Raw genomic sequence first — 24,613 nt, 5'->3', positions numbered from 1 at the left:
TTAAAACCATGACCAAAGGCAACTTGGGGAGGAAATGGATTATGTCATCATACAACTCTCCAGCACTGAGGAAGTCAGGATAGGAGCCTGGAGGCAGGACCTGAAGCAGAAGCCATGGAGGAACACCGCTCACTGGCTTGCTCCCAATGGCTTGCTCCCAATACTTTCATATGTAACTCAGGACCACTTGCCCAGGATTGGTACCAATCATAGTGAACTGGGCCTTCCCACATCAATAATTAATCAAGAAAATACCCCCACATGGGTACCCACCAGCCAATCTGGTGAGAGAATTTTCTCAATTGAGGTTCTTTTTTCTCAAATGTCTCTATCCTGTATAAAGTTGATAAAAGCGAACCAGGTAAAACATGCACTCTCTCTGATGAAGCAAGGTTAGCTTGGTCTAATTCACGGAGTAACCTTGGGAGTGGTCTCTATGAGAGTCCCTCTCAGGCCTGGGCGATGGCTTTCTTGAAGTGTTCTTTGCAGAACTGCCATTGCTTACCAGGGTTCTCTTTGCTCCTCTCTGTTACTTTTTAATATTGTACCAGAAAACGCTGCCAAATGAAGGGGAGGCAGATGGTAGGACACTGTGATTAAAAAATATTTTTGATCTCTTGGGCTTTTTAGGATATTATTATAGTGATTAGAACAAGTCACCATAAACTATCTTGACAAAAGTATGTTGCTGTCTGCTGCCTCCCGGCAGACTGTTCATCAACTGGCATGGTGCCCAGAGGGGGATCGTCCGACTGATGGATATGCTTGTCACTAGCAAGAACTCTTGATATTGGAAGATTTCCTAGGGCTCTCACTTATTCTATATAAGCATCGTATGCTGGGAACTTCTGAGCATAGATAGCGTTCATTCTCCGAATACCTTCATTTTATATATTTTAAGAATGTATTTTTGCTTTGTATTTTTAATGCTTTCTCCACACTTTTATGATTGCTTCTTCCAAATTTAGTCTCTTTAATTTATTTATTCAGTTATTTATCACATTGGGCTTTTGGGGGTCAAAAACGAAGAAGCCATGGACAAAGAGATGGACATGTGTGTGTGTGTGTTTGTGTGTGTGTGTATTACATCTGATTAGTACTAACCAAATGTGGTCATTTTCACTGTAGGCTGGGCAGAATATCAAGAGGTTTCAAAAGGGTAGGACCTAGCAAACAGTCAGATCTCAGTTATGAAATCATACCGTTAAGTTGATGTTGTTGGCATAGTCGTCCGAACATAGACTGGTGTATCCAGTTCCCTGTAGTCTTCCCTAATGGAGCTCCTCAGGACAGACAGATCTGTTGAAGACATACATCCCAGAGTTCAAAGGAAATGCTCAAACAATAACTGTCCTGTGAGGGTGCTTGCTGCCTGACTCTGACTCTGCACTCTATTTTAAAGGCAGAAATACTGGACCTCATTGGCCAGGGGTCCATAGGACCATGAATTTGTTCATGTTCATAAGGTCCAGCTACGGTCAGGGCAGTGTCCCCTTTCAAGAAGAAGGTGTTCAGCTCATCTGTGCACTATTTCTTTTCAGTTTCCAAAAAGTTTAGAATGTTGCTGCCATCCTCTGGGAGCCAGGGAAAGAAATCAGTCGGGACATCTTAATCTCCTATGGCCCTTGGAATCTATTCATTATAGCCATTTTCCTGCTAGGCTCTATTCTATATAAACAGTCCATATAGCCTGTGGTCAATGCCCAGCTAGAAACAGACATTTAGACCAACCTAACAAAGCAATATGGAAAACTGGCTAGAATATATTTATGGGAACAAAATGAGCTGGAAGTCAAGTTTTTAAAAAGATTGTCACCAGGCACCAGTTGTCCTATCTCTTAAACCACCATGCTGCCTAGTTTCTGACAAGTGTGCAGATTGGAACCAGTAGGAATATAATTAAGATATTTACTGAAAACACTTTGGCTTCAGATTTAGTACTGTGAAGATTGTTAGTGGGAAACTTCCAGGAAAATAAAACATGGTCAGAAGACATAATTCTTAAAATTGTGATCCTAAGGGCTATGGGCCCCAACTCATGCTCCAAAAGAAGGCTGTGGTGTCTGACTTACCAAACACTCAGTAGAGGGGTTCTTGCCTAGAACCCCCTTATCTTCAAAGCTGAAGAATGAATGACAATGTCCCCTGTTTAGGAAGTCTGTGAATTACATAGAGGTTAAGAAATTAGCTATAATTTGGGGAGGAAAAAGGTTTGAGTAGAGAAAAGCTTCATCAGTTAATAGTTGAGGTTCCCCTGTGAGTTCTCCTTGTGTGTGTTTTCTGAATAGGTTGCAGATAGTCTAGTGTGGTCCTGTTGAACAGGCTTCAAGCCAGATGGAGCATGAAGCAGCTCTTCTGCGGTTTAGCCTGAACCCTCACATTTTAATTTTCTTCCAAGGTGGAAAGCTGGCTTCTGCAACTCGAACAGACCATGAAGGACACAGTGCGTCTGGCAATCACAGAAGCCATCACAGCCTACGAGGAGAAACCTAGAGAGCTCTGGATCTTTGATTTCCCAGCTCAGGTGGCTCTAACTGGATCACAAATATGGTGGACCACAGACGTAGGAATTGCCTTCAGTCGACTAGAGGAGGGCTATGAAACAGCCTTGAAGGATTTCCATAAGAAACAGGTATTTTTGGAAATCTCAGATTTGGCAGTTGAAGGGGATTGAAGAGAAAGCTTCACTACTCATCATTTCCCATTAGCTTTTGGAGAAATATAGATGCTTGGTTTTCTAACCTGAGGAAAATGAGAGCTTGCTTTCAATTTAGTAAATCCAAAATCAGACAATGCAGATTAAAGGCATTGCCAATCTCTTCCTGGGTACCAGTCGATTTGTTGATATCTATGCTTTGATTACATCTATAAAGTGAGGGCATTTAAAAAACATTAGCATAATATTCTCTCAACTTCCAGCTACTGTAGGTTGGTGCTGGAGCTGCTGTCATTCTGCACATCTCTGATTTTGTACTTTCCTACTTGCCATTTCTTGATTCTCTGAATATTTATTTCTTAAAATAGTAAGTGGCATTCTGTGGATATGTGTTTATATCAGTTTTACTATTTTTAACTTAATGATTTATTTGCTTATTGTTGAAGATGAAGAAGAAACATCTAGGAAGAGAAATAGAGAAGACATTTTCTCATGAAAACCATTGATAGCATTTGTCATGTAACCATCCAAAGACTTCCTTCTGTCTGTCTTTCTGTATGAATGTGCATGTATGTATAAATAGATGTGTGTAACTATTCATTTGGAACCATACTATCAACATTGGTAGGAATACATATCACTGTCCACATATTTTAATAAGTAGCTTTGGCCAAACTTACTTTCTCTCCTACCTCCTTTGAGTTTGTCTTGTTTAGCATCTTACTATGGTCCCCAACACTTCAATATCTATTTTAAAATGTTTTACCTGTTTTAAATGATAAGAGTTTATATATCTATGGCTGACAACTTCTTTGGTACATGTGTACATGGATAGAATGGCCAAATCAAGCCGTCTGACATGACAATGACTTTCTGTGGTTAGAATGTTCAGAATCTATCTGAACAGTCTTTGAATGCATACTGTGGTGTTTCCTAGGCTCTTGGCTGTGTTCTCTTACACAAAGTTGGGCATCCTTCAGCTAGTATCTCCCTGATTCTCCTTGCTTCTTGTAGCTGCTACATTACATATCGTCAATGAGTTCTATTTTTTAATATTCCACACATAAATAAAATGATGATGTAAGATGTACCTAGTTTATTCCACTTAATAAAACATCTCTAGATTCATCACTCCCATTTCAAATGGCAGAATTTACTTCAGTACTCCAGTATACATAACGTCGTTTCTTTATTCATTCACTCATTGATGGACATGTAAATTATGGCATATCTTAGTTGTTATGGTAACACTTCGGTGAACATAGGCGTGCAGATGTTTCTTTTGACCCACAGGTTTCAGTCTTTTGTATACATAGCCAGTAGTGAGTTTGCTGGATCATATGTGAGCTGCATCTCTGGCTTTCCAAGGAACCATTATACTAGCTTTTATAATGGCTAGACTAACTTATGTTACCACCAAGAATGTCTAAGGCTTCCCTTTCAGTCCTTCAATATTCTTTTTTTTTTTTAACCCACCCCAGTCCTTCAATATTCTTACTTTAGTATTTTATTTTTGTTGTTTTTATCTGTTTCCCAAAATTCTCTTGTGTGTATGTTTTCATGTTTGCACATGCAGGTATATATGCGTGTCTTTTCTTATATGCGTAGAGGCTGAGATGAACCTCAGGCATCATTTCTAAGGCACCTTACTCCTTGGTGTAATGTCATCATTTGGTTTGTCTTAGAGACAGTGTCTCTTGCCAACATGCAGCTCATGGATTCTGCAGTACTGGCTGACCAGTGAGCTGCAGGGTTCCACCTGTCTCTCTCTCCTACATGCTGAGATTGCAAGCATGTGCCATGGGCTACAGGCCAGGCTGTCTCATGTGGACTCTGAAGGGCAGCAAGCACTTGACCATCCGAGCTATCAATCCCTGAAACAGTTCTTTAAAATGGCTTTTACATCGTCCAGCCTTGTGATTTCCAGGCTTTTCCGTCATGTCTTATTTCAGAGATAGTTAGTAGACTTACTTAGATCATTGCCAGCTGAAGCCATTGAGCCACTGTGCTGCTGGTTGTTCATAAGGCTCATCTCTTCAAGTTGCAGTCTGGGCTAGTTTTGTTTGCAGAATCTCTCTAACCTGAGATGGGCAAGTACAATATGTCCGTGTGTGTGTGTGTGTGTGTGTGTGTGTGTGTGTGTGTCTGTACATGCGCACACATGTCTGTCTGTTCGTCCATGTGTTGTGTGTTTTCTTACTATGTTTTTTGTCAACAGCTGTGTATTTTGGATTGGGTCTGTGGTTAATAAATCAGGATAGGTTTCATGGTTACACTGACAGGCATGATTTGAGATCTTGGTTTATTATATAGGACTTTTTTTTTCTTTCCTAAAGTTCCAGGTGCCTCAGACTTTCACACAGTTCTTTAGATCTAGAATGTAGGGGTTTTCTAGAGCCCTCTATTGGAAAGCAAAACACTGAAGATCCTGGCTGCTCAGTTCCTACTCCTGGCCTTGCCAAGACAGCATAAGATTCATAATCTAAATGTGATATTTCTGATCCAATGTGGCAACTGAAACCCCAGCCTGCAGATGTTGAAGTCTCTATCAGATCCTACTTGAGGCTGCCATGTTTGTCAGCTATTAAGATATGCACTTTCACTCTTCCCTGGAAGCATAGCTTTGTTATCTTTAGGGTCCCTCCCCTCCCCTGCCCTCTCCCTCCTCTTCCCACCCCTCTCCTCCCTTTTCCTCCCCTCCCCTCCCTCTTCCTCCTCTCCCCTCTCCTCCCTTTCCTTCTCCTCTTCTCTCCTCCCCCTCCTCCCCTCTCCTCCCCTTCCCTTCCCTCACCTCTCTTTCCTTTTCCTCTCTTTCATCCTCATTATTAACAAGGCAGTAAGTAGCCTTGCATATTCATGCTCCACATGTTTTTCTTCACTTCTTCAGGATAGATTGGCGGAAGTAAAAGTTCAGGTCAAATCTCCTGGAAGACAATAGAAATCTACTCCTCAATGCTGATGCCAAGAAGTATCTTCTTCCTCCTCTCAGTAAGGCTGGCTGTTTCAAAAGATTCCTGCAGCATCCATTAACCAGCTAATGTAATTAGTTTTCATCTCTCTTACTGTTTTTGTAAGGGTTTCCATTTTTCAAGACTTGTTGCATGTACAGATACACAGATCTGTATGAGGTATATATGAGATATATGAGGAATATACGCATATCTATATGAGACTTGTTGCATATACAGTTATACTTATCTATATGAGGTATACATGATAAGAACAGAGGGAGTTGGTTATGAAGATTTAAAAGCTTCTGTTATTATTGAGTGTGTGTGAGCAGGGAGAGAGAGCATGAACGAGCACATGTGACAGTCAGAGGACAGTTTGGGGGAGTTGGTTCTTTCCTTTCACCGTGTTGGAACAAGATCTTTCTTGTTTTTCCTGCACTTCATATTACAGACCAGTTCTGGTCTGTAGGTCTCTGGGAAATTCTCCTGCCTCCACTTCCCATCTCACCAGAGAAATGCTTTTCTTCCTTTACATGAGTTCCAAGGATTGTCAGGCTTGCACTGTGTTCACTGCACCAGCTTGTGATAAAAGCTTTTATGAAATCCTTCTGCACCCACTTGAGTGTCTGACAGACTAGTCACATGGATGTCTTCAACAATGTTCAGTTCTGCAACTGGTACTGACGAGTATTGGAGAAGCAAATGCTCAGATGTTGGCTAATGCCGTGGTTAGGGTCATGGGAAGTGTGTGCATTTCGGCTAAAGCTCATTTGGTGATCTTTTAAAAGTGGGTGTAATCAGGACTGCAGAGACAGCTCACTCAGTGGGAAAGAATGCTGCTGCAAAAGCACCAGATCCCGAGGTCAATAGCACAGAGAAGCTGCGCATGGCGACACCCGCCTCAAGCCACAGAGTTGTTGGGCAGAGACAAGAGGGTCACTGGGGCTCACTGGCTGCCAGCCTATCTCCAAGTTCAGTGAGAGACATTGTTTCAAGAGAATAAGGTGGAGAATATAGAGCAGGATACTTGATGCCTTCCCCTGCTGTCTATGTGTCTGTGCTCGGCACACATGCACATCACATACACATCACACACTGCATCTCTCTCACACACACTGTGGATGTAACAACCTTCTGGAGTTAATTTTTAATTAGAATTGCTCTAATAATAATGGGAGACGCTTTTTAAATGAATTTTGGCACTTTAAAATAGCTTAGTTTTAAAACTGGAGGTCAGAGTCAGCGTTAACAGATGGTCTGCCTACCTTATTTTTCTTCTTTCTGCTTGTAAAATCAGTGAGATAAATAAGCGTAGATAATTGTTTCAAATTCTGATTCTTTCCTGGAGACATATTGTCTTAGGGTTTTATTGCTGGGAAGAGACACAATGACCAAGTCAACTCTTATACATAAAACATTTAACTAGGGCTGGCTTACAGTTTCAGAGGTTTAATTCAAAGTTTCAGTTTAGTCTGTTGTCATCACAGTGGAAAGCATGCCAGTATGCAGGCAGACATGGTGCTAGAGGAGCAGAGAGTTCTACATCTTGTTCCTAAGGCAGCCAGGAGGAGGGTCTCTTCCACATTGGGCAGAGCTTGATTACTCAGAGCTTATCCCCACAGTAACAAACTTCTTCTAGCAAAGCCACACCTATTCCAACAAGGCCACACCTCCTAATAGTGCCACTCCCCATGGGCCAAGCTTTCAAATACAGGAATCTATGGGGCTGAGCCTATTCAAACCACAACACCTATCATTATTGCATGTACTATGACATTAGATTAAAATGCACACACACACACACACACACACAAGTACACAGACACACCACAAGTACACATACACACAGCGACACTTACATACATATGCACGCACAAACACACACAGTCCCCTGCCTTGCCCTGTCAGAATCTTTGGAATAAGACACAACAGATAGATTTGATTCCTTAGAGTTGAAAGTTCCTCGGCAACAGTGGATGTTTGTACGTTTGTTTGTCGCTTGCTGCGCTTGGTGTTTAGAGGATTGAGACCTGGGGAGAAACCTTCTGCTCTTATTACTGAGCTGTGTGGGTAAGCACCCAAAAAGAGACAGCAGCATTTTACACCTGAAAAAAATTTCTGTGGTGTGCTTAGGCTTCACGCAGAGAAGTGTGGATAAAATCATGACAAAAACTTTGTTTTTAGTCCTTAGTAGTATTCCATCATATCTGAATTCCGTAAGTTCTTTATCCATTCTATCAACTGGTATTTGCATTTCTAGCTTGAAGCTTCACACTGCCTTTGCATTCTTGAAAAAAAAAAGTCTTTTCCTGGACATGTATTTTCATCTCATCTGGATAAATACACAGAAGCAAAATTTCTTGGTAATCAGGGTATATATTTAAATATCGACGATGCAGGTGGAGTTCCTCATTGTTTCACAACCATCAGTGATGCATAGAGATTTTTAGATGTTCCCTTTACTTCCATGTTTTCGTCTTGTCATTTTCCATAGCTTCAGCTGTTCCAGGGCTATCAATAAATATCTCAGTGAACCTTGAACTTGAATTTCTCTAATGTTTGAAGACGTTGAACAATGGTCCCTTATTCATTAGTATTCTGTCTTAGGTTATGTTGTTACTCAATAGTTTAAACATTTGGATGGCTTGCCCTTTTCTTGTTAACTCCAAGAGCTCTTATTTATTGGCGATATAAATCCTTTGTCGGAAAAATGAATGAATTACACATTTTCTTCTGACATCCAGCTACCCCATAAATTGCCTGTTTTAATAGGCGCTGTTATGAATAGAATCTTGTGGGGTTTTGTCATAATATACCACATTTTCCTCTCGTGGATAGTGCCTTTTGTGTCATAGATAAATTCTTGTCTACCTAAAAGTCATCAAAGTATCTACTTCCCCCAAGATGCCCGATGGTTTTGGGGTCTTGTTTAGAACTATGGCCCATTCATCTTTTCCTGCTATCATTGAGTTAACTTCCCCCCTTGATCTAAAGAAAAAGTCATTTTGCTCTCTGTCTCTGTTTTTCTGTCTCTCTCTGTGAGGGTGGGGGGTGGAAAGAGAGAGTTTTTTCTCTATTTTCTTTTTCTTTCTTTCTTTTTCTGTCTCTATCACAAAACCAGAGTCTTAATTACTGTAACATTAGAATAAGCATTGAAGTCAAATTTCATATCTCTTTTGTTTCCCCTTCAAAATTGCTTGTACTATTCTAAAATTTTAAAATATAAATTGTTATTACCTTTGTATTTATTCTTAGGGGAATATTTTTAGCCTAATTAAATTTTTTACTAAATGAACCATAGTAAGTGGAAAGTTTAAAATAATGGTTCTTTTTTTTTGTTTTTTCTTTTGTTTTTGTTTTTGTTTTTCGAGACAGGGTTTCTCTGTGTAGCCCTGGCTGTCCTGGAGCTCACTCTGTAGACCACGCTGGCCTCGAACTCAGAAATCTGCCTGCCTCTGCCTCCCGAGTGCTGGGATCAAAGGCATATGCCACCACTGCCCAAAGATAATGGTTCTTACAATATAAGAACATGCCACCTCCCCACTCAGTAGATGTTATCTATTTCCTCTCTGCAATATCTTTGAAGCTTATTACATAGTAGTCATATGCATTTCTCACTAGATTTGTTTGTGGTATTTCAATTTTATCTTATATACTAATAAATTTTAGAACTTTAGCTTCAGTATTTATGACTAATCATAGAAATATATTGGATGAAAAATATTTACTTTGCATCTTGGGAGTTTGCAAAATTTGCTTTCTATGTTTAGTACTTTACATTTTGTGAAGCATGGACTTTGTAGAGTTTTCCATGAGTATGAACATGTCCAACTTAAGCAATGACAGTTTTATATCTCATTTTCTATTCTTTTACTTGCTCTTTATTTCCTTTTCTTAAGCTTGTTGCATTAGCTAGGACCACTAGTACATTGTTGAAATACCTAGACTTCCTTGATTTATGAACAATTCATGGAAGAACACTTTAATGTGTCTCTATTAAATCTGCACTAATATGTTTTTGAAGACATCCTTTGTTATGTGGCTTTTTCTGGGTAAATGGAAACAAATACTCAGTCACCCCAGATAGGAACAATTTCAGCTAAGTCTAGTTTGGTGAGCCAATGTTTGTTGGGGTTACCAGGTACATGGCGGGGGGGACTTTTAAGAGCATGAGTGACTCTTAAGCATTTGACCCACCTCAGGGTGTGTGACAACTCTCAAACTCTGAATTCCCGGAGTTCCTGTCCATCTTGTAGGCACCTCCACAAAAGAGTCTCCTCTTTCTTGCCATTATTAGCTTCTTGTGTAACTTAGAGGGAGACTGTGGATCCTCTAACTTCCTGAGCTTGATTAATCTTATATTTTGTTAGCTTCTTATTGAGCCTTTAGAGTGTCTGTTTTCCTGTTGGGAGAGAATGTTTCAATTCACAGAAGCCAAAACAGCCCCACAGAAGAGAAATCCTTTCACCAAGTAGAGAAAAATTTTCCATGACTACAGGTAGAGCATTTCTTATTTTGAAAAGGCATTGAACCTTTTCTGGCCCTCTGAGAGGACCATTTGATTTATCTTCTGATCTGTTGCTGTAAATTTTATATCTTTATTTTGTGTTAAAGATTCAGCTTGAGTCCTTATAATGTGCTAAGCACACCCCCTCTACAGTGAGCAACACCCATAATCCTGTGGAAAATTTTGAATGTTAATTAAATTTTGCATTCTTGTATTATTAACTTAAGTTGTTTGTACTGTTCTATCCTTATAAAACATGTCTCTGTTAACATTTTATTAATGAATTCTGCCTTTGTTTTTCACCATCATTTGCTAATGGTTTTTATTTAAATGTTTTGTTTTTGAGAATTTTTATCGATGTATACAATGAGATACGATATCTGTTCCCCATTGCCCACAACTTCTTCTAATTTTCTCAACATGTCTCCTCCCAAACTTCATGTCCAAACTTTCCAAATATTTATGAAGGCAGAGCCATCCACTGTAGCATGGACATGAGGCCACACCCTCAATACAAAATGATACCCTCCTCCTACCTCCAGTATATAACCACTGCCAATAGTTCCTTAGAAAGGGGTGGGTACTGAAGATCAACTACCCATCCATGCCAGATGTTGACAGACTTAATCTTGTGTAGGTAACTGCTATGAGTTCATTATTGTAATAGTGACATCATGTTTTGTGTAGGTAACTGTAGCAGCCATGATTTCATTATTGTAATACATCATGTCTTGTGTAGGTAACTGTAGCAGCCATGATTTCATTATTATAATAGTGAAATCATGTCTTGTGTAGGTAACTATAGCAGCTATGAGTTCATTATTGTAATAGTGGCATTATGCCTTGTGTAGGTAACTGTAGCAGCCGTGAGTTTATTATTGTAATAGTGACATCATATTTTGTGTAGGTAACTGTAGCAGTCATGATTTCATTATTGTAATACATCATGTCTTGTGTAGGTAACTGTAGCAGCCATGAGTTTATTATTGTAATAGTGATATCATAACTTGTGTAGGTAACTATAGCAGCCATGATTTCATTATTATAATAGTGAAATCATGTCTTATGTAGGTAACTATAGCAATTATGAGTTCATTATTGTAATAGTGACATCATGTGTTATGTAGGTACCTATAGCAGCTGTGAGTTTATTATTGCTTCCTGTGTCATGAATATAGCCTTTCTAGGTGGCCAACCTCTAACTTCACTACAACATAAATACTCATTCTTTAGGTGTTAGCACAAATGTTCTTTCCTTCAAAATGTCTTTCCAGCCCCTGTATTAGGCAAGGCCCTGTTTTTGTGTGCTGTGAGAGTATTGTATACATACCATAATTATTAACCTGCTTTCCTCCTTGGCATATGGGCTTGGGAACAGTAACCCCGTGTGTCATCTTATATGAGTGAGTTGAAAGGAAAGTTCTTGTGCATTGTATCACTCATTTTCTCAGTTCTTTCCTCTTTCCTTACTATGGTGCCTGTTTTCTGAGCACATCTTTGAGCTGGCCAGTGTGCTAGGTGGGGGAGTACAATACAGAATGAGACACATGTGGGCTTCGAGTCTTTAGAGCTCATGGCTAAAGGAGAGGATAGAAAGAATGCACCAACATTTGATAAACATCAGCCAATAAAATACTTTTAAGTTCCATTAAAATGGGGTTCTATGGAATGTTTGCCAGGAAAGACCTAGAAGACAGTATAGTGGAGCAGGCCAATCTGAGAAAGTTAAACAACCACAAAAAGTCTCAGGGAAGAAAAGCCTTGGTATATAGAGCCACAGCTGTGGCCTTGAAGCAGCCATGACAGGGACCACAGAGAAGTGCAGCATTGCTGAAGCAGAGGATGACAGGAGGAATAAGGGTGTGGGCAAGCACTCTGCTTTCAGACAGCATGGCTTTTACACTTAGGCTACTTTCTACTGCCAAATTTTCTCCATTCTCATGGTCTGCTTAGAGCCAGGATGCAGTATGAAAACAGCCACTTGGTGCAACTGTCCTTGACCCAGTAGAAAGCCAGACAACACTCCTGAGTCAGGGGTGAGAAGAATAAGCATGCATTTATGAGAAGGTGTGTTATTTTGAAAAGATTCCATAGGCTATTTTCTATGTCATCCACCCATAAACATGGGTGTAATTATAGTGTGACCATCCTGTAATTGCTACCTGGAGCCATTTCCCAAATTCTAGACATTTTATGACTGTTGTTATGGTTACAGAATCTCATTACTTCATTGGGGAAATCTTAATCTCAAGAGACTGTGAGTACAACACACAATGCGGTGCACATAACACTGGCAAGGCATCACCTTAATCATCTTGCCTTTGACTGAACTTCTGTGAGAAATGAATCAGTAATGTAGAAATCACAGGTCGTTTGGAGGCTAAAACAACTAAGTGCATGAGAAACACTAGAAATTATAAATGTGCTTAGGTATAAAGGCATAAGGCATTGTTACTGTCATAATGAGCTGGTTAGACAAATTCTGCTGACAGAGTAACATCTGATACAGTGGGGTTTGAATATCTTGGCCCAAATAAGAAAATATCCGATACCAAATACCTCTTTTCTATACAGCATACGTGTGTGTGTATGTATATATGTATATGTGTGTGTATTTATTTATATATATATATATATTTATATATTTATATATATATATCGGTTACATACACACATCATATGTATTATGTATGTATGTATGTATGTATGTATGTTTAAGCTTTCAGTAAAGATCTCTACAGACACTTATAATTGTTTTCTGTGCTGCAATCTGTTTGACTCACACTCTTGACAGCTCTTCAGTGGCTCAGGGGACAAAGTGCTGACTAAGCAGACAATGTCCTTGCCTTCCTGGAGCCTGACATTTAGGAAGTGATGAATTCTGAGCATATCATACACAAAAGAATGGCCACATATGCTCTTGGTGAAATTGAAGGTTTTTTGTAAGATAATAAGTAGGTGAGTGAGTATTGTCACTGGTACTTATTCTCTGACATCCTCAGGGTGACAGACTCTGTCTCATGTGGGTTTCATCCCTGATGACTGAATGTGATGCACATATTTTCATGTTATGAGTTGGTGAATTTGTGTCTACGCAGGTGTTTGGCTTGTGTTTGAGTCAGAACATTTGGGGTTCTTTTTGTATTGTTGTTTTGTTTTTGCTGATGTGTGGGAATTACAGTATTGGGGTATTAACTCTTTAACAGATACACAGTTTCCAAATATTTTCTCTAATTCTTCACGTTGTGTTTTCAATCTTCTTTATTGTTCCCCTGCTGTACAGAAACATTTCACTTTGATGTAGTCCCACTTTTTCCCCTTTTTGTTGCTTGTGGTTATGGTTTCAAACCCTTAGACTCATTGTCAAGAGTTCTGTTGTCATGTCTGTTTCTAGTAGTTCATTTAGAAAGCTTCAATTCAGTATGCATTGAAATTAATATAAGTGGGAAGGCCCAGTTTGATTTCTGTTTTATGTTGTGAATATGGGTCTTCTGTTTCCCAGGTTGGCCTTGAACTCGAGGTTCCTGAGGGTGACTTTGAACTGCTCCTTCTGCCAAGGCCTCTCATGTACCATGATCACAGGCATGGTCTCACATCTGCCTTCAGTGGTCCTGCACCATTTGTGAAGATGCTTTCCTTTCTCCAAGCATATTTTCGTGTCTGTATTGAAAGCTAGTTGGAAATTTCAGTCCCATTCTGTTAATCGCTGCAGTGTTGTAATATAATCTGAGTCAGACATATGGGTCCCTCTTCTCTCCCTTTTTTGCTTAAGATTGCCTTAGATATTCAAAGTCATTTGTGATTTCATATGCATTTTAAGTTTTCTTTTTATTTCTAAAAGTGCTATTGGGGTGTTGATGTAGATTACTTTTAATTTATAAATTTCTTTGAGTAGTTTGGATATTTAAGACATATGAATTATTTCAACCCATGGGTCTGGGAAATACATTTACATTTACTTGTGTCTTTTAAACAAATTCTTTCATTGATGCTTTGTAGTTCTTAGCAATCAAATGTTTTATTTCCTTAGCTCTTTCTACAAAGGGAATAAAATTGTTTCGATGGATTACTTGCATTCCACTTTTTATTTCAGCTTTATTCACAACAGCCAGCATACATAAAACACTGTATTTTGTTGATAGATGAAAAAATCATACATATAGATACACATATATAGGAAGGAATACTATTCAACCTTAAAAAATAGAAAATCATGCCACTTAAGATAGCCTGGATGAATCTGAAGTATATCACGTTCAGTAAAATGCACCAGGCAGAGAAATGTGTATGTATTACTTCATGGACATGAAGAACCCTTAAAAAGCCAAACTCATGGGGAGAGAATAATTGGTATGAATGAATACATTCTGAAGCCCTCATAAACTCCATAGGCAATTACAACTGGTACTGTTGGTATCAGTGGATTGTACCCTTGAGATGTGCTGAGAGGGGGGATCTCAAGTCTTCTTACCAAACCACAGTAAGTAGCCACCATGAAGAGAATGGTTGATCAGCTGTGGAAATAACACTGCAGTATACACACAAGCCAAACTACTATGGTACATAATAAGTGATTTCTTATTTGTCAATCTTCTCTCGGTCTGCAGAGAAGCAGTAAACCATGCTGTGTAGGCTGGTGAGCCAGCCCAGTGGGTAAGCATAGATGCCACCAGAACAGATACAAATTCTAGTACCAAGCTTACATATATATATATATATAATATAATATATATATATAATTTTATAATACTAAGAAATGAACCCAGAGCCACATACATGTTAGAAACATACTCTACCACTGCTCTGTATCCCCCAGTCTTCTTTTGAATTTGAGGCAGTTGCTCAGGCTAGATTGAACTGACTGTGTAGCCCAAGCTTCCGCTGAACTCTGCTTTTCCTGTCAGCCTTCTGATCAACTGGGTTTATGGGCCTGAGCCACAAGGCCCAGCACATATTTTTATTTCTTTGAGCAAATAGGACTTTTTTGTTTGACTATAGTTATCTCTGGAAGACTTCCTTTGAGGCCATAGTTCCTCAGATTTATCAGTGGTGGCCAGGCCAGGGAGTATGAGGATACTCTTGGATCACACTGTGAGATCCAAATCCCTGCTCTCAGAACTGGCAATGCAGTTCACAGATTTGTGATACAATTTCCTGATCGGTAAGATAGTATATTAATAGATTGTTTTAAAGTGGACATATTCTTTATATTGTTGAGTTATTTGCCCCTTGTGTGATCAGAAAACTTGCTTTCCTTGGAGCATGGGGTAGAGAATGGGGTGGGAGTGGGAGATTACAATAAAATTCAATGAGTTGATAATGGGGCAATGTGCTTGGTCAGTGCTGAGGAAGTCTATCTTATAATTTTGTGTAGGCTGTGTGTGTGAAGGCACCATCATGCTGCTGTGTGTATGAAGGCTTCACCATGCTGCCTTTCTTCTCCACGTACCTACTGAGTCCAGCTGCACAGCAACCTCAGGGCCACTCTGGGATTTAGTCCTTGCATAGTCTCCACAGACTGCTCACCATGTCTGGGGGCTCCCATGGACTTAGTGCTCACTTCTTGCTCACACTGCCATGCTCTGACGATTTTTAAGGGACAAGGCTCTGCAGAGCTGAGGAATACAGGGGACAATATTGTTAGGTATCATGGCTTATATCATTAAGGCAGGGCTTGTGCGTTTCCTTCTGCAAATTAGCCCAGAGTAAAGAAGAAATTAAGGAAGACTTTTGTGGGAATAACCACACTAAGAAAACCAACCACAGGAACTGTGTTATTTCTGATGCAGTTCTCGTGTGTATGTGTGTGTGTGTAGATCATTTCACAACAGAATGAGCATCCTGCCAACTGTACTTCTGCCCATTCTATCCCACATGGCTCAGTGGGTTGGCATTTCTGTTATTCTATTTCTTTACTTGCCTTTTAAGGAGAAAAGTGCTTTGAAAATATTTATCTGGGAGACAAATGAGCCTAAGCAAGACTAGTAATGTAAGTAAAAAGAATGGGCCAAAGTAGGATGCTTAGGTGTGAACATTTTCTCATTGACCAGCACTATAAATATAAGAAAAATTAATATGCTCATTGTTGGTCAATTCTTTTCTAAAGAATAAAACTGCCACTTAGCTCTTTTAAAACATTGGTTTTACCTCTTAGATCTTGTAATTCTGGTTGAAATTTGTAGGCTGGATCATCATTAGGGCACATCATGCCATGTAGGCAGAAAGCCCTGCTTCTGCCTTTGCTGTTGGCATCACTGATGGACAACCTTGTCTTCACTGTGTTCTGGCTCTTTCCTGAAGATGAGGGGTAGTATGTTTGTCTCTCCCTAGGGGTTTTGAAGATCAGCTGAGATAATAAGTTTGGAGCCATTTTATAGTTAAAGCATTTTTTACAAATATTGACTTGTTAGTCTCTGTATTGACCCCTATTGTTTCTTTTATATTAAAAAAAATCTGTCTAGATTTCACAGCTGAACACACTGATCACACTTCTTCTGGGAGAACTTTCGCCTGGAGACAGGCAGAAGGTCATGACCATCTGCACCATCGATGTCCATGCCAGAGATGTGGTGGCAAAATTGATTTCTCAGAAGGCAAGTGCGCTGCTGTGTTCTGAAAGTGGTATTTATTGTCAGGGTGGCTTTAAGAAATTCATTGTTTTTCAAAAGTTTCAGTTAGTCCTGGGAAGTTGTTTGGGGTGCATTTGGTTTGATAGATAGTGGAGTAATGGCCAATGGTTTGCCAAATTAGAGTCTAGAAGTTAATGCAGAAGCAAGGACCATGGGAAGAGCCTTCATTTTTACAACCTTGTCTTCTAGCATCTATGTATAGCTGTCTGCCTTGTAGCTCTTACCTCTGAGATGTACACAATCATCAACTATAACACTTTGTGCCATTTCAACCATCTCAAGGGGTGGGGTTAGGGAGCTGGCTCAGTGGGCAAAGTGCCTGCCAGGCTTGCTTGAGGACCTTTGGACAGAAAGCAGGGCAGGGTAGCACAGTCCCTGTAATCCCCATGGTGATGGGAAGGCAGAGACAAAAGAATCATTGAACACTCTCATGCCAGCTGGTCTAGATACACTGGTGATGGAGAGTCTGTCTCAAAAAAAGTAGAAGATAAGGACTACTGCTGAAGGTTGTCCTCTGATATCTACACCTGTGCTGTGGCATGCATTGCCTGCACAGACACACACATATAGAGACACACACAGACAGAGACACACACCACACATATACATACATACACAAAATGCACACATACACAACATTTACTACACAAGCACACACTACAGACACACTCTATGCATATGTACACTATACATACTACACACATACACACACATCTATTGTATACATTCTGCACACAGATACGCTACATATATGTATGTACTACCAACACTAACACATACACATATACTACATACAAACACATACATACATACATATATATTATATACACATACTACATACACACATGCATACACTGCATACACACACACACATATATACTACTCACACACATACACTACACACACAAACACACACACTGAAGATGTACTCTATACATACATACACTATACATACACATCTACTGTACACATACTGCACAAAAATATACTACACACACATATATGCTACTGACACTGACACATACACAATACATACACACAAGCACATACATATATACTACACACACATACTAAACACATATGTGAATACACTGAATAAACACAAACACATATATATACTACTCACACACATATATTACACACACACACACACACACCCCCATCTCTGTGTACTGTTGTTCTATTTCCTCCTGAAGAAATCAGTGTTGGTCACAATTCCAGAGTGCTTTGGCCAACATCTATTAGTACTCTTCATGGCTAAATAATATGCCTTGTTAAGAGGTTATTTTCTTATATTTTCACTAAATTGATGGCTTTTATTTTAACCACCTATATGTTTTAAACACCCACATGTCTCTTAGGGGCTGGCAGTATTTAATGAGAAAGGAAATGTTTTCAGTCCTCATTTCCTTAATTGTACTCTTACTTCCTAATGTTAGAAACATGCTTGTCTAGTTCCTGAACAACATTGCTGGTAGGACCCTACACCAATTGCCACCACAGACTTTCTGATGGGAAGAAATGGTCCTGAAATGACAATTTCCTCCTTCAAAACAAAAATAAATAAAAATAAAAATAAAACTCACACAAACACAAAAATGAAAAATCAAAACCAAGACCAAAAAAAAAAAAAAAAAAAAAAAGCCATAACAAAGACTCCACAGAAAAACCATGGAGTTTGTTTTGTGTTGGCAAAAAGAGAAAGAAGATGGAGTTGAGTGGGTAGGAGGGTTGGGGAGGTACTGGGAGGGGTTGAGAAGAATGCCTTTAGTTACTTTTCTATTGCTGTAAAGAGACACCATGACCAAGACAACTTAAGATAAAGCATTTAGTTAGGAGCTGGCTTAGAGTTTCAAAGAGTCAGTCAATTATCATCAAGATGAGAAGCAGAGCCTGAGTAGGTAGGCTTGAGTCAACTTCCTGATCCCAAAGTGGGAAGGAGGGAGGGGGGAAGGGAGGGAGAGAGAGAGAGAGACACAGAGAGACAGAGACAGATACAGAGACAGACACACAGAGAGAATATGAATGAACTAACAGACACAGAAAGACAAATACTGATCTGGTGTTGGTTTTTGAAACCTCAAGGCCCCCAGTGACACACATCCCCCACTATGCTACATCTCCATTAATCTTTCTCCAAGTAGTTCCACCAATTTGGAACCAAACATTCTAATATATGAGCTCAAGAGGGGGAGCAGGGAGGGGGCAGGGAGGGGTGAGGGGAGTGGGGAGAGGTGTGGGGAGCAGGGAGGGGTGGGGGGAGCAGTGTCATTTGAATGGCTTTAGAGGGAAAGGAACATGATCAAAATATATTGTGTAAAAACAAATTTTAAATAAAAAGAGAGAAACAAATACTAGACCTAGAAGAAACAGAAAAAAACAGGTATCTCAACTACCACGGTGAATTTTAAAAAGATGAAAGAGAGAGAGAGAGAGAGAGAGAGAGAGAGAGAGAGAGAGAGAGAGAGAGAGAGAGAGACTTCCTATTGAAATTAAAGCAAAACTTAAAATTCTAAAGGATATAAACAAACCTGTTAATCTTGCTTTTTAAAAAATACAATATCAGTTCCATATCAGTTTGAATGCTTGTAGCACAAAACACTCTACGTTACTTATTTCTCTCATTTCCTCCTTATTTCTCTATTGAAATCAAAGGGAATTTTAATTTTCTCATGGAAATAGAAGAAAGTGCCTTTTTCAGGATTGGATATATGGCTCAATTAGGAAGTGCTTGCTGTGCAAGTGAGAAGACCTGAGTTCAGATCCTGAAATCTACATGAAAAGCTAGGTTTATGGCATGTGCTTGGAACTGCAGCACAAGAAAGGTGAAGACAGGAGCATCCTGGGTGCTGGCTGCCAGCCAGCAAGACAGAGAATTGAATACTACAATCAGTAGAAGCTCAGTCTCAATAATAGAGTGGAAAACTATTGAAGAAGACACCTGATGATGTCAACCTCTGGCCACACAGGCCCACACATGTACATATACACATGAACCTGCACACACACACACACACACACACACACACACACTGTTTTACCTAAGCCTTAAACAGTCCTTGATCTAGTTGATGAATAGAAGATAGTAAAGAGCATTTTTAATTAATCTCAGATCAACCCTTGCAAAGCACCATTTACTTTTTTTTTTCCAGTTTGTTAATAAGCTGTTGACATCTGCTCTTTGAATATGACCTTGTCCTTTCTTATATATTCATATTTGATTTGCAGTAGCATAAATCATGATATATTAGAATATATTTATTTTAGAAAGTGGTTGTGCTTACCACTCACTAGGCCACCAATGCAGAAAATTATTATTTATTTTTAAACTAAACGCTTTTCCTCATTTTTAATCTTCTACAGTATACGTCTATGTAGTGTTGATTCATGCCGAGTCTTTGGAAAACTTATAGGCAAGAGTTTTGATGACTTGAAGTGATTTCCAGGAAACCCTAGAGTCCCACAAACCCTGAAAGAGACAGAAATGGTTTTCAAACTAGAGAAGAGATAGATAAAATTGAGTAATATAGGAAAGAGTAACCTATAAAAAACATCTTCATATAATCTGATAAAAAAATGAAGTTAAAAGTTCTGTACTCAGGCAAAAAGCATAGTTTATACTTCAATGTGCATAAATCATGGATTATGTGTGATTTTAATGAAGATAATGATTTTTTATTAGATCTGTATAGTAGGCACATAAAGATACAAAACTTACTACACCCTGGGTGATTCATGAAAGGTAAAAAAAAAAAAAAAATTGCTTGAATGAACTGATGCCATTTTGCACAAAAGACAATTTAAAGCAAAGACTTTCATTGCACACCGATTTCTGATTAGTCACGCAGCTGAGATCTGCAACAGGGTGCAAGAGAGTTCCTCCTGGAGAATTTAGTAATGAGAGTCAGCAGAAGTGATGAGATTAACCAGCCTGTTGCCTCAGAACTATCGGGAACCGGTGTGTTAAGACTGTGCAATGATTGTAGGTTGTCAGCCCCCATGCTTTTACCTGGCTGTCTCAACTCCGACACGAGTGGGAGGATTCAAGGAAACACTGCGTTGTTAATATTTGTGACGCCCACTTCCAGTACTTCTACGAATACTTGGGAAACAGTCCACGGCTGGTGATCACTCCTCTCACTGACAGGTAACAAATATAGCTTCCCACAGAGGAGAGAACCAAGCCCCAGTGTCCTTGTGTGTAGGGATGAGAAGAGAGGCCGAGGGGAATAGAGGGACCTGTCAGGAAGCAATAATGAAAGCAGCATGGAAAGTAACTACGCAAGACACCAAGTGTTAACTTTAGAAATAAGATGAAGAAAATTGAATTAAGAGAGACAGAATTACAGAAGTCATATAATCGTAACAAACGGAGAAGGGAGGTGTGGATTAATGTGGCTCAAGGAAGCCTGGTTGTGCCTGAGGCCTTTGTCCACTATCTCTGCCATCATCATCCCCTCTGTCCTCTTTTTGGAAGTGCAGGCATAGCAAGGACAGCCTATGATGACTGCCATTTTTCTGCATACAGTGATGAGAGAGAAACTAAGATTCATTAAAGGAGTTGTCAAGTATTTATGAAGAGCTGTGCTAAGAACTGTCCACAGTGTCTTTGTCACAGTGATCAAGTTCCAGCCGAGTGTGGTGTTCAAGTAGGTGAGGATGAGAGAAATGGCATGTATTTATTTTAGGGCGCATTGCTTGCTATAATAGAAGCATAATAGAGTGATTTGTCAAAAAGGGTCTGGAAGGAATCATCTACTTCAGATTGAGTTTCCCTGTCTGAAATGCTTGGGTCCAGAAATATTTCCAATTCAGGATATTTTTGGATTTTTGAAATATTTGCATAGACGCTCCAAGTTGAGCATCCATAATCTGGAAATGAAACTATCAAATGCTTAAAAAGAATGTTTTAGAGCATTTCAGACTTTGGATTAAAATCTTTGTAGGCTAAGAAGACCTTTGAGATAAGACCCAAGTATAGAATCAGCACCCAGATTCTAGGGTAGAGATTTACAGACATAGTTAGTACGGAAGTTCCAAGGTAGGCAGGAGCTTGGCTGAGCTAAAGGACAGGAAGACAGCCAAAGTGGTCTAGGAAAATCGTAGGGCCAGCCAATTGATTGCTACCAAAAGCTCATTGCTATTTCGTGATCCACAAATAGATACATAGAATGTTGCAGAGGTAAAGATGTCTCCCAGATATGAATTCTTTTATTGGGATTCTAGCTCCTTTTAATTATGTGGTATGAGCAAGCACACTTAATCTTTGGTATTTAGGAGGTGGGGAATCCTACCTCAGTGTTTCTAACTATGTCCTATGACCAAAGTATAAACAGATTGTAAGATATTTATGTCCCTGAAGACTCTGGCAGGATTTCCTCTCTAGGGCAGGGATTGTTTGTGTACACATTAATAACAATACAAGTTCATCACTTATATATTGTACAACTTCTGGAACTGCGTAAATCAGGTCTCCTTAACTTTACCTTCACTCGGTCATTTAAGTACAATTAAAAAGAACTGGGTGTCGTAGCTTGATGTAATTACCTGAAAGTAGCCGTAGATACTGTGTGCATACCATCATGAAGAAAGACAAGGGGAAGAGAGGGGAAGGTACAGGAGAAAAGAAAGGAAATGTAAACTATTCCAATGTGTAAAGTTGGTTGCTTAGTAAATTTTGAATTGAAAACTCTCTGTGTGCTTCATTTGGAAGTTTAAGAAGTGCATGTTCTCGAGGTAGCACAGATAATGTTGGAAAGGGTATTCATTCGATGGTGCATTTCATTTCCCTTTCATCGCTGGCATACCTGTGAATTGTTGTAAATGTGAGGATTCCCTCTAAGTGCATCCATTCTGTCTCATTTGACATTTGATGTGGGCATCGCTTTGGAAATTAGGTGGAGCCAATGCTGACTCCCCTTATGCCATCATGTTCAGAGACAGGCTGGCCAGCTTGCCACTGACAGACTGGTACTGCCTGCAGTGGCTATAGTGGTGAAGATGTTGCTGGTTAAGGTGTCAGTAAGAAAAAACACTAAAATTCAATGTCTTTTTTTTTTTTTTTTTGAGACAGGGTTTCTCTGTGTAGTCCTGGCTGTCCTGTCTACTTTGTAGACCAGGCTGGCCTCGAACTGAGAAATCTGCCTGCCTCTGCCTCCTGTGTGCTGGGATTAAAGGCCTGTGCCACCACGCCCGGCAAATTCAATGTCTTAATGAACACAGAAGCTGATGTCTCACTGTAGAGGTGAGCATGCCCAATCATGGCCAACTGAGTATGGCTTCCCCAGTTGCTACAGTCAGTAGAAAGGGAGTCCAGAGGAAATGCCCTTAAGCAAGTGTCCTAGAAATGCCATTTTTGCATACACTACATTGGTTAGGCATTTGGCTCCTACTGTGGACAAACAGAGAGGACAGGTTCAACAGAGAGGACAGGTTCTACAAAGAGGGCTCAGTTCCTGGCATACGAGTCTTTCTCCTCCATTTTGCTGTGAATCACTCTTCAACCTGCATCTGACGGAAGGGCTGTTGCCCATTTTCTGCTTATTTCTATTGGCATGGCGCTTTGAACTCTTCAGAGCTTTCCCCCTGGACTTTCTTCATGCAGCCCCACAGAAAGCTCACTTTGTAGATAAGAGGCCTCAGGATGCCGAGGTCAGAAGACTTCAGGCTGATATCTGATGATCTACAGAATAGATCTTAGATCTTAGTCCCTGGTCTACTAACTCTAGGCATGACTGTCACTATCTGTACTAACACAGAAATAGCAGGGAGACCCCAAGTAAAGATCACCTGCTGCTTGAGGAATACTTGTTACTAGTGGCTCCTTTTGCAGATACTAAGTTCTATCCTTTGGATGAGACTTTTAGTCTCAGAACCTCTGGCCTCTCCCTACCCAAATAAGTATCATGGTCTAAATGCATGTGCAACACATTTTAAATAAATTCCTAAAGTACGTTGACTGCAGTGTTTTAGTCAGTATAGTACTGTGCACTTGCAATCACCTCTGTATTAAAGTAGGCATATATTCTTGCTCACATATACATGCACTTCTCAACTCTTAGTGTATTTGTTACAGAACAATTTAGTGCAGTCATACTTAACTTATCATCATCTAAGACCCCTTCCCCCTCGCTAGTCTGTCTATACCCAGTTTGAGGTATTATCTGCCATATTAATAATATCTTCACCTAGAAGTATCAGATATTCAATCACATCACAAATAAAGATATTTGTATCTCAGCCCTTAGGAGATGAGACAGTGGGTAAATAAAATAGCACACTCTTTTCTACTTGTTTTAAATGGCCAACCTAGAAGGCTGACTCACATTTGCCATGAACAAATCCAAAGCTCACAGTTGGTTTTTGCTTCTATGGTCTTCTAGGCCTTGGTTTTTAGCCACTTTTTTAAAAGAAAATCATTTATCCTCAGTGTGCTGTAAAAGGGCAGGCTTGACTGCAGTGTTTTTGTTTTGTTGTGTGAAGGTGTTACATCACTTTAACTCAATCACTTCATCTGACCATGAGCGGCGCTCCGGCTGGTCCAGCTGGAACAGGGAAAACGGAAACCACCAAAGACCTTGGCCGTGCCCTGGGCATGATGGTTTACGTATTCAACTGCTCAGAGCAAATGGACTACAGGGTAAGTTATTAAATGCATAAAATATGTTCCAGCCACATGAATCCCACTTGGAGAGAGCCATATACCTTGTCTGAAATGCTCAGAGTCATGAAGTGTTTTTCGCTTCTGAATTTTTCAGGATTTTCTATATTTTCATCTTCGTGATAGTGTAGACCTGCACTCCAAGTCTGACCATGCAATTCATTTGTATTACATGTACATCTACTGTGGCTTAAGGTGACTTTACTCAGT

At 39.7% G+C, this 24,613-nt stretch overlaps 1 protein-coding gene across 1 annotated transcript in view; it reads left to right on the top strand.

The window, feature by feature from the left end:
- Dnah11 (dynein axonemal heavy chain 11) overlaps positions 1-24,613 on the top strand; it is a 313,176-nt gene that overhangs the window by 104,242 nt on the left and 184,321 nt on the right. Inside the window, exons 30-33 of the mRNA XM_085830726.1 lie at positions 2,399-2,632; positions 16,576-16,707; positions 20,730-20,890; positions 24,226-24,382. Coding sequence (XP_085686852.1) covers positions 2,399-2,632; positions 16,576-16,707; positions 20,730-20,890; positions 24,226-24,382 — 684 coding nt within the window. The remainder of the gene's footprint in view (positions 1-2,398; positions 2,633-16,575; positions 16,708-20,729; positions 20,891-24,225; positions 24,383-24,613) is intronic.

Source organism: Mus caroli, unplaced genomic scaffold (genome assembly GCF_978045245.1).
Source record: "Mus caroli unplaced genomic scaffold, Mus_caroli_1 scaffold_14, whole genome shotgun sequence".
NCBI classification, from domain to species: domain Eukaryota; kingdom Metazoa; phylum Chordata; class Mammalia; order Rodentia; family Muridae; genus Mus; species Mus caroli.
Note: the sequence above shows the minus strand (reverse complement) of the source record. Positions and strands in the feature narration are given on the sequence as shown.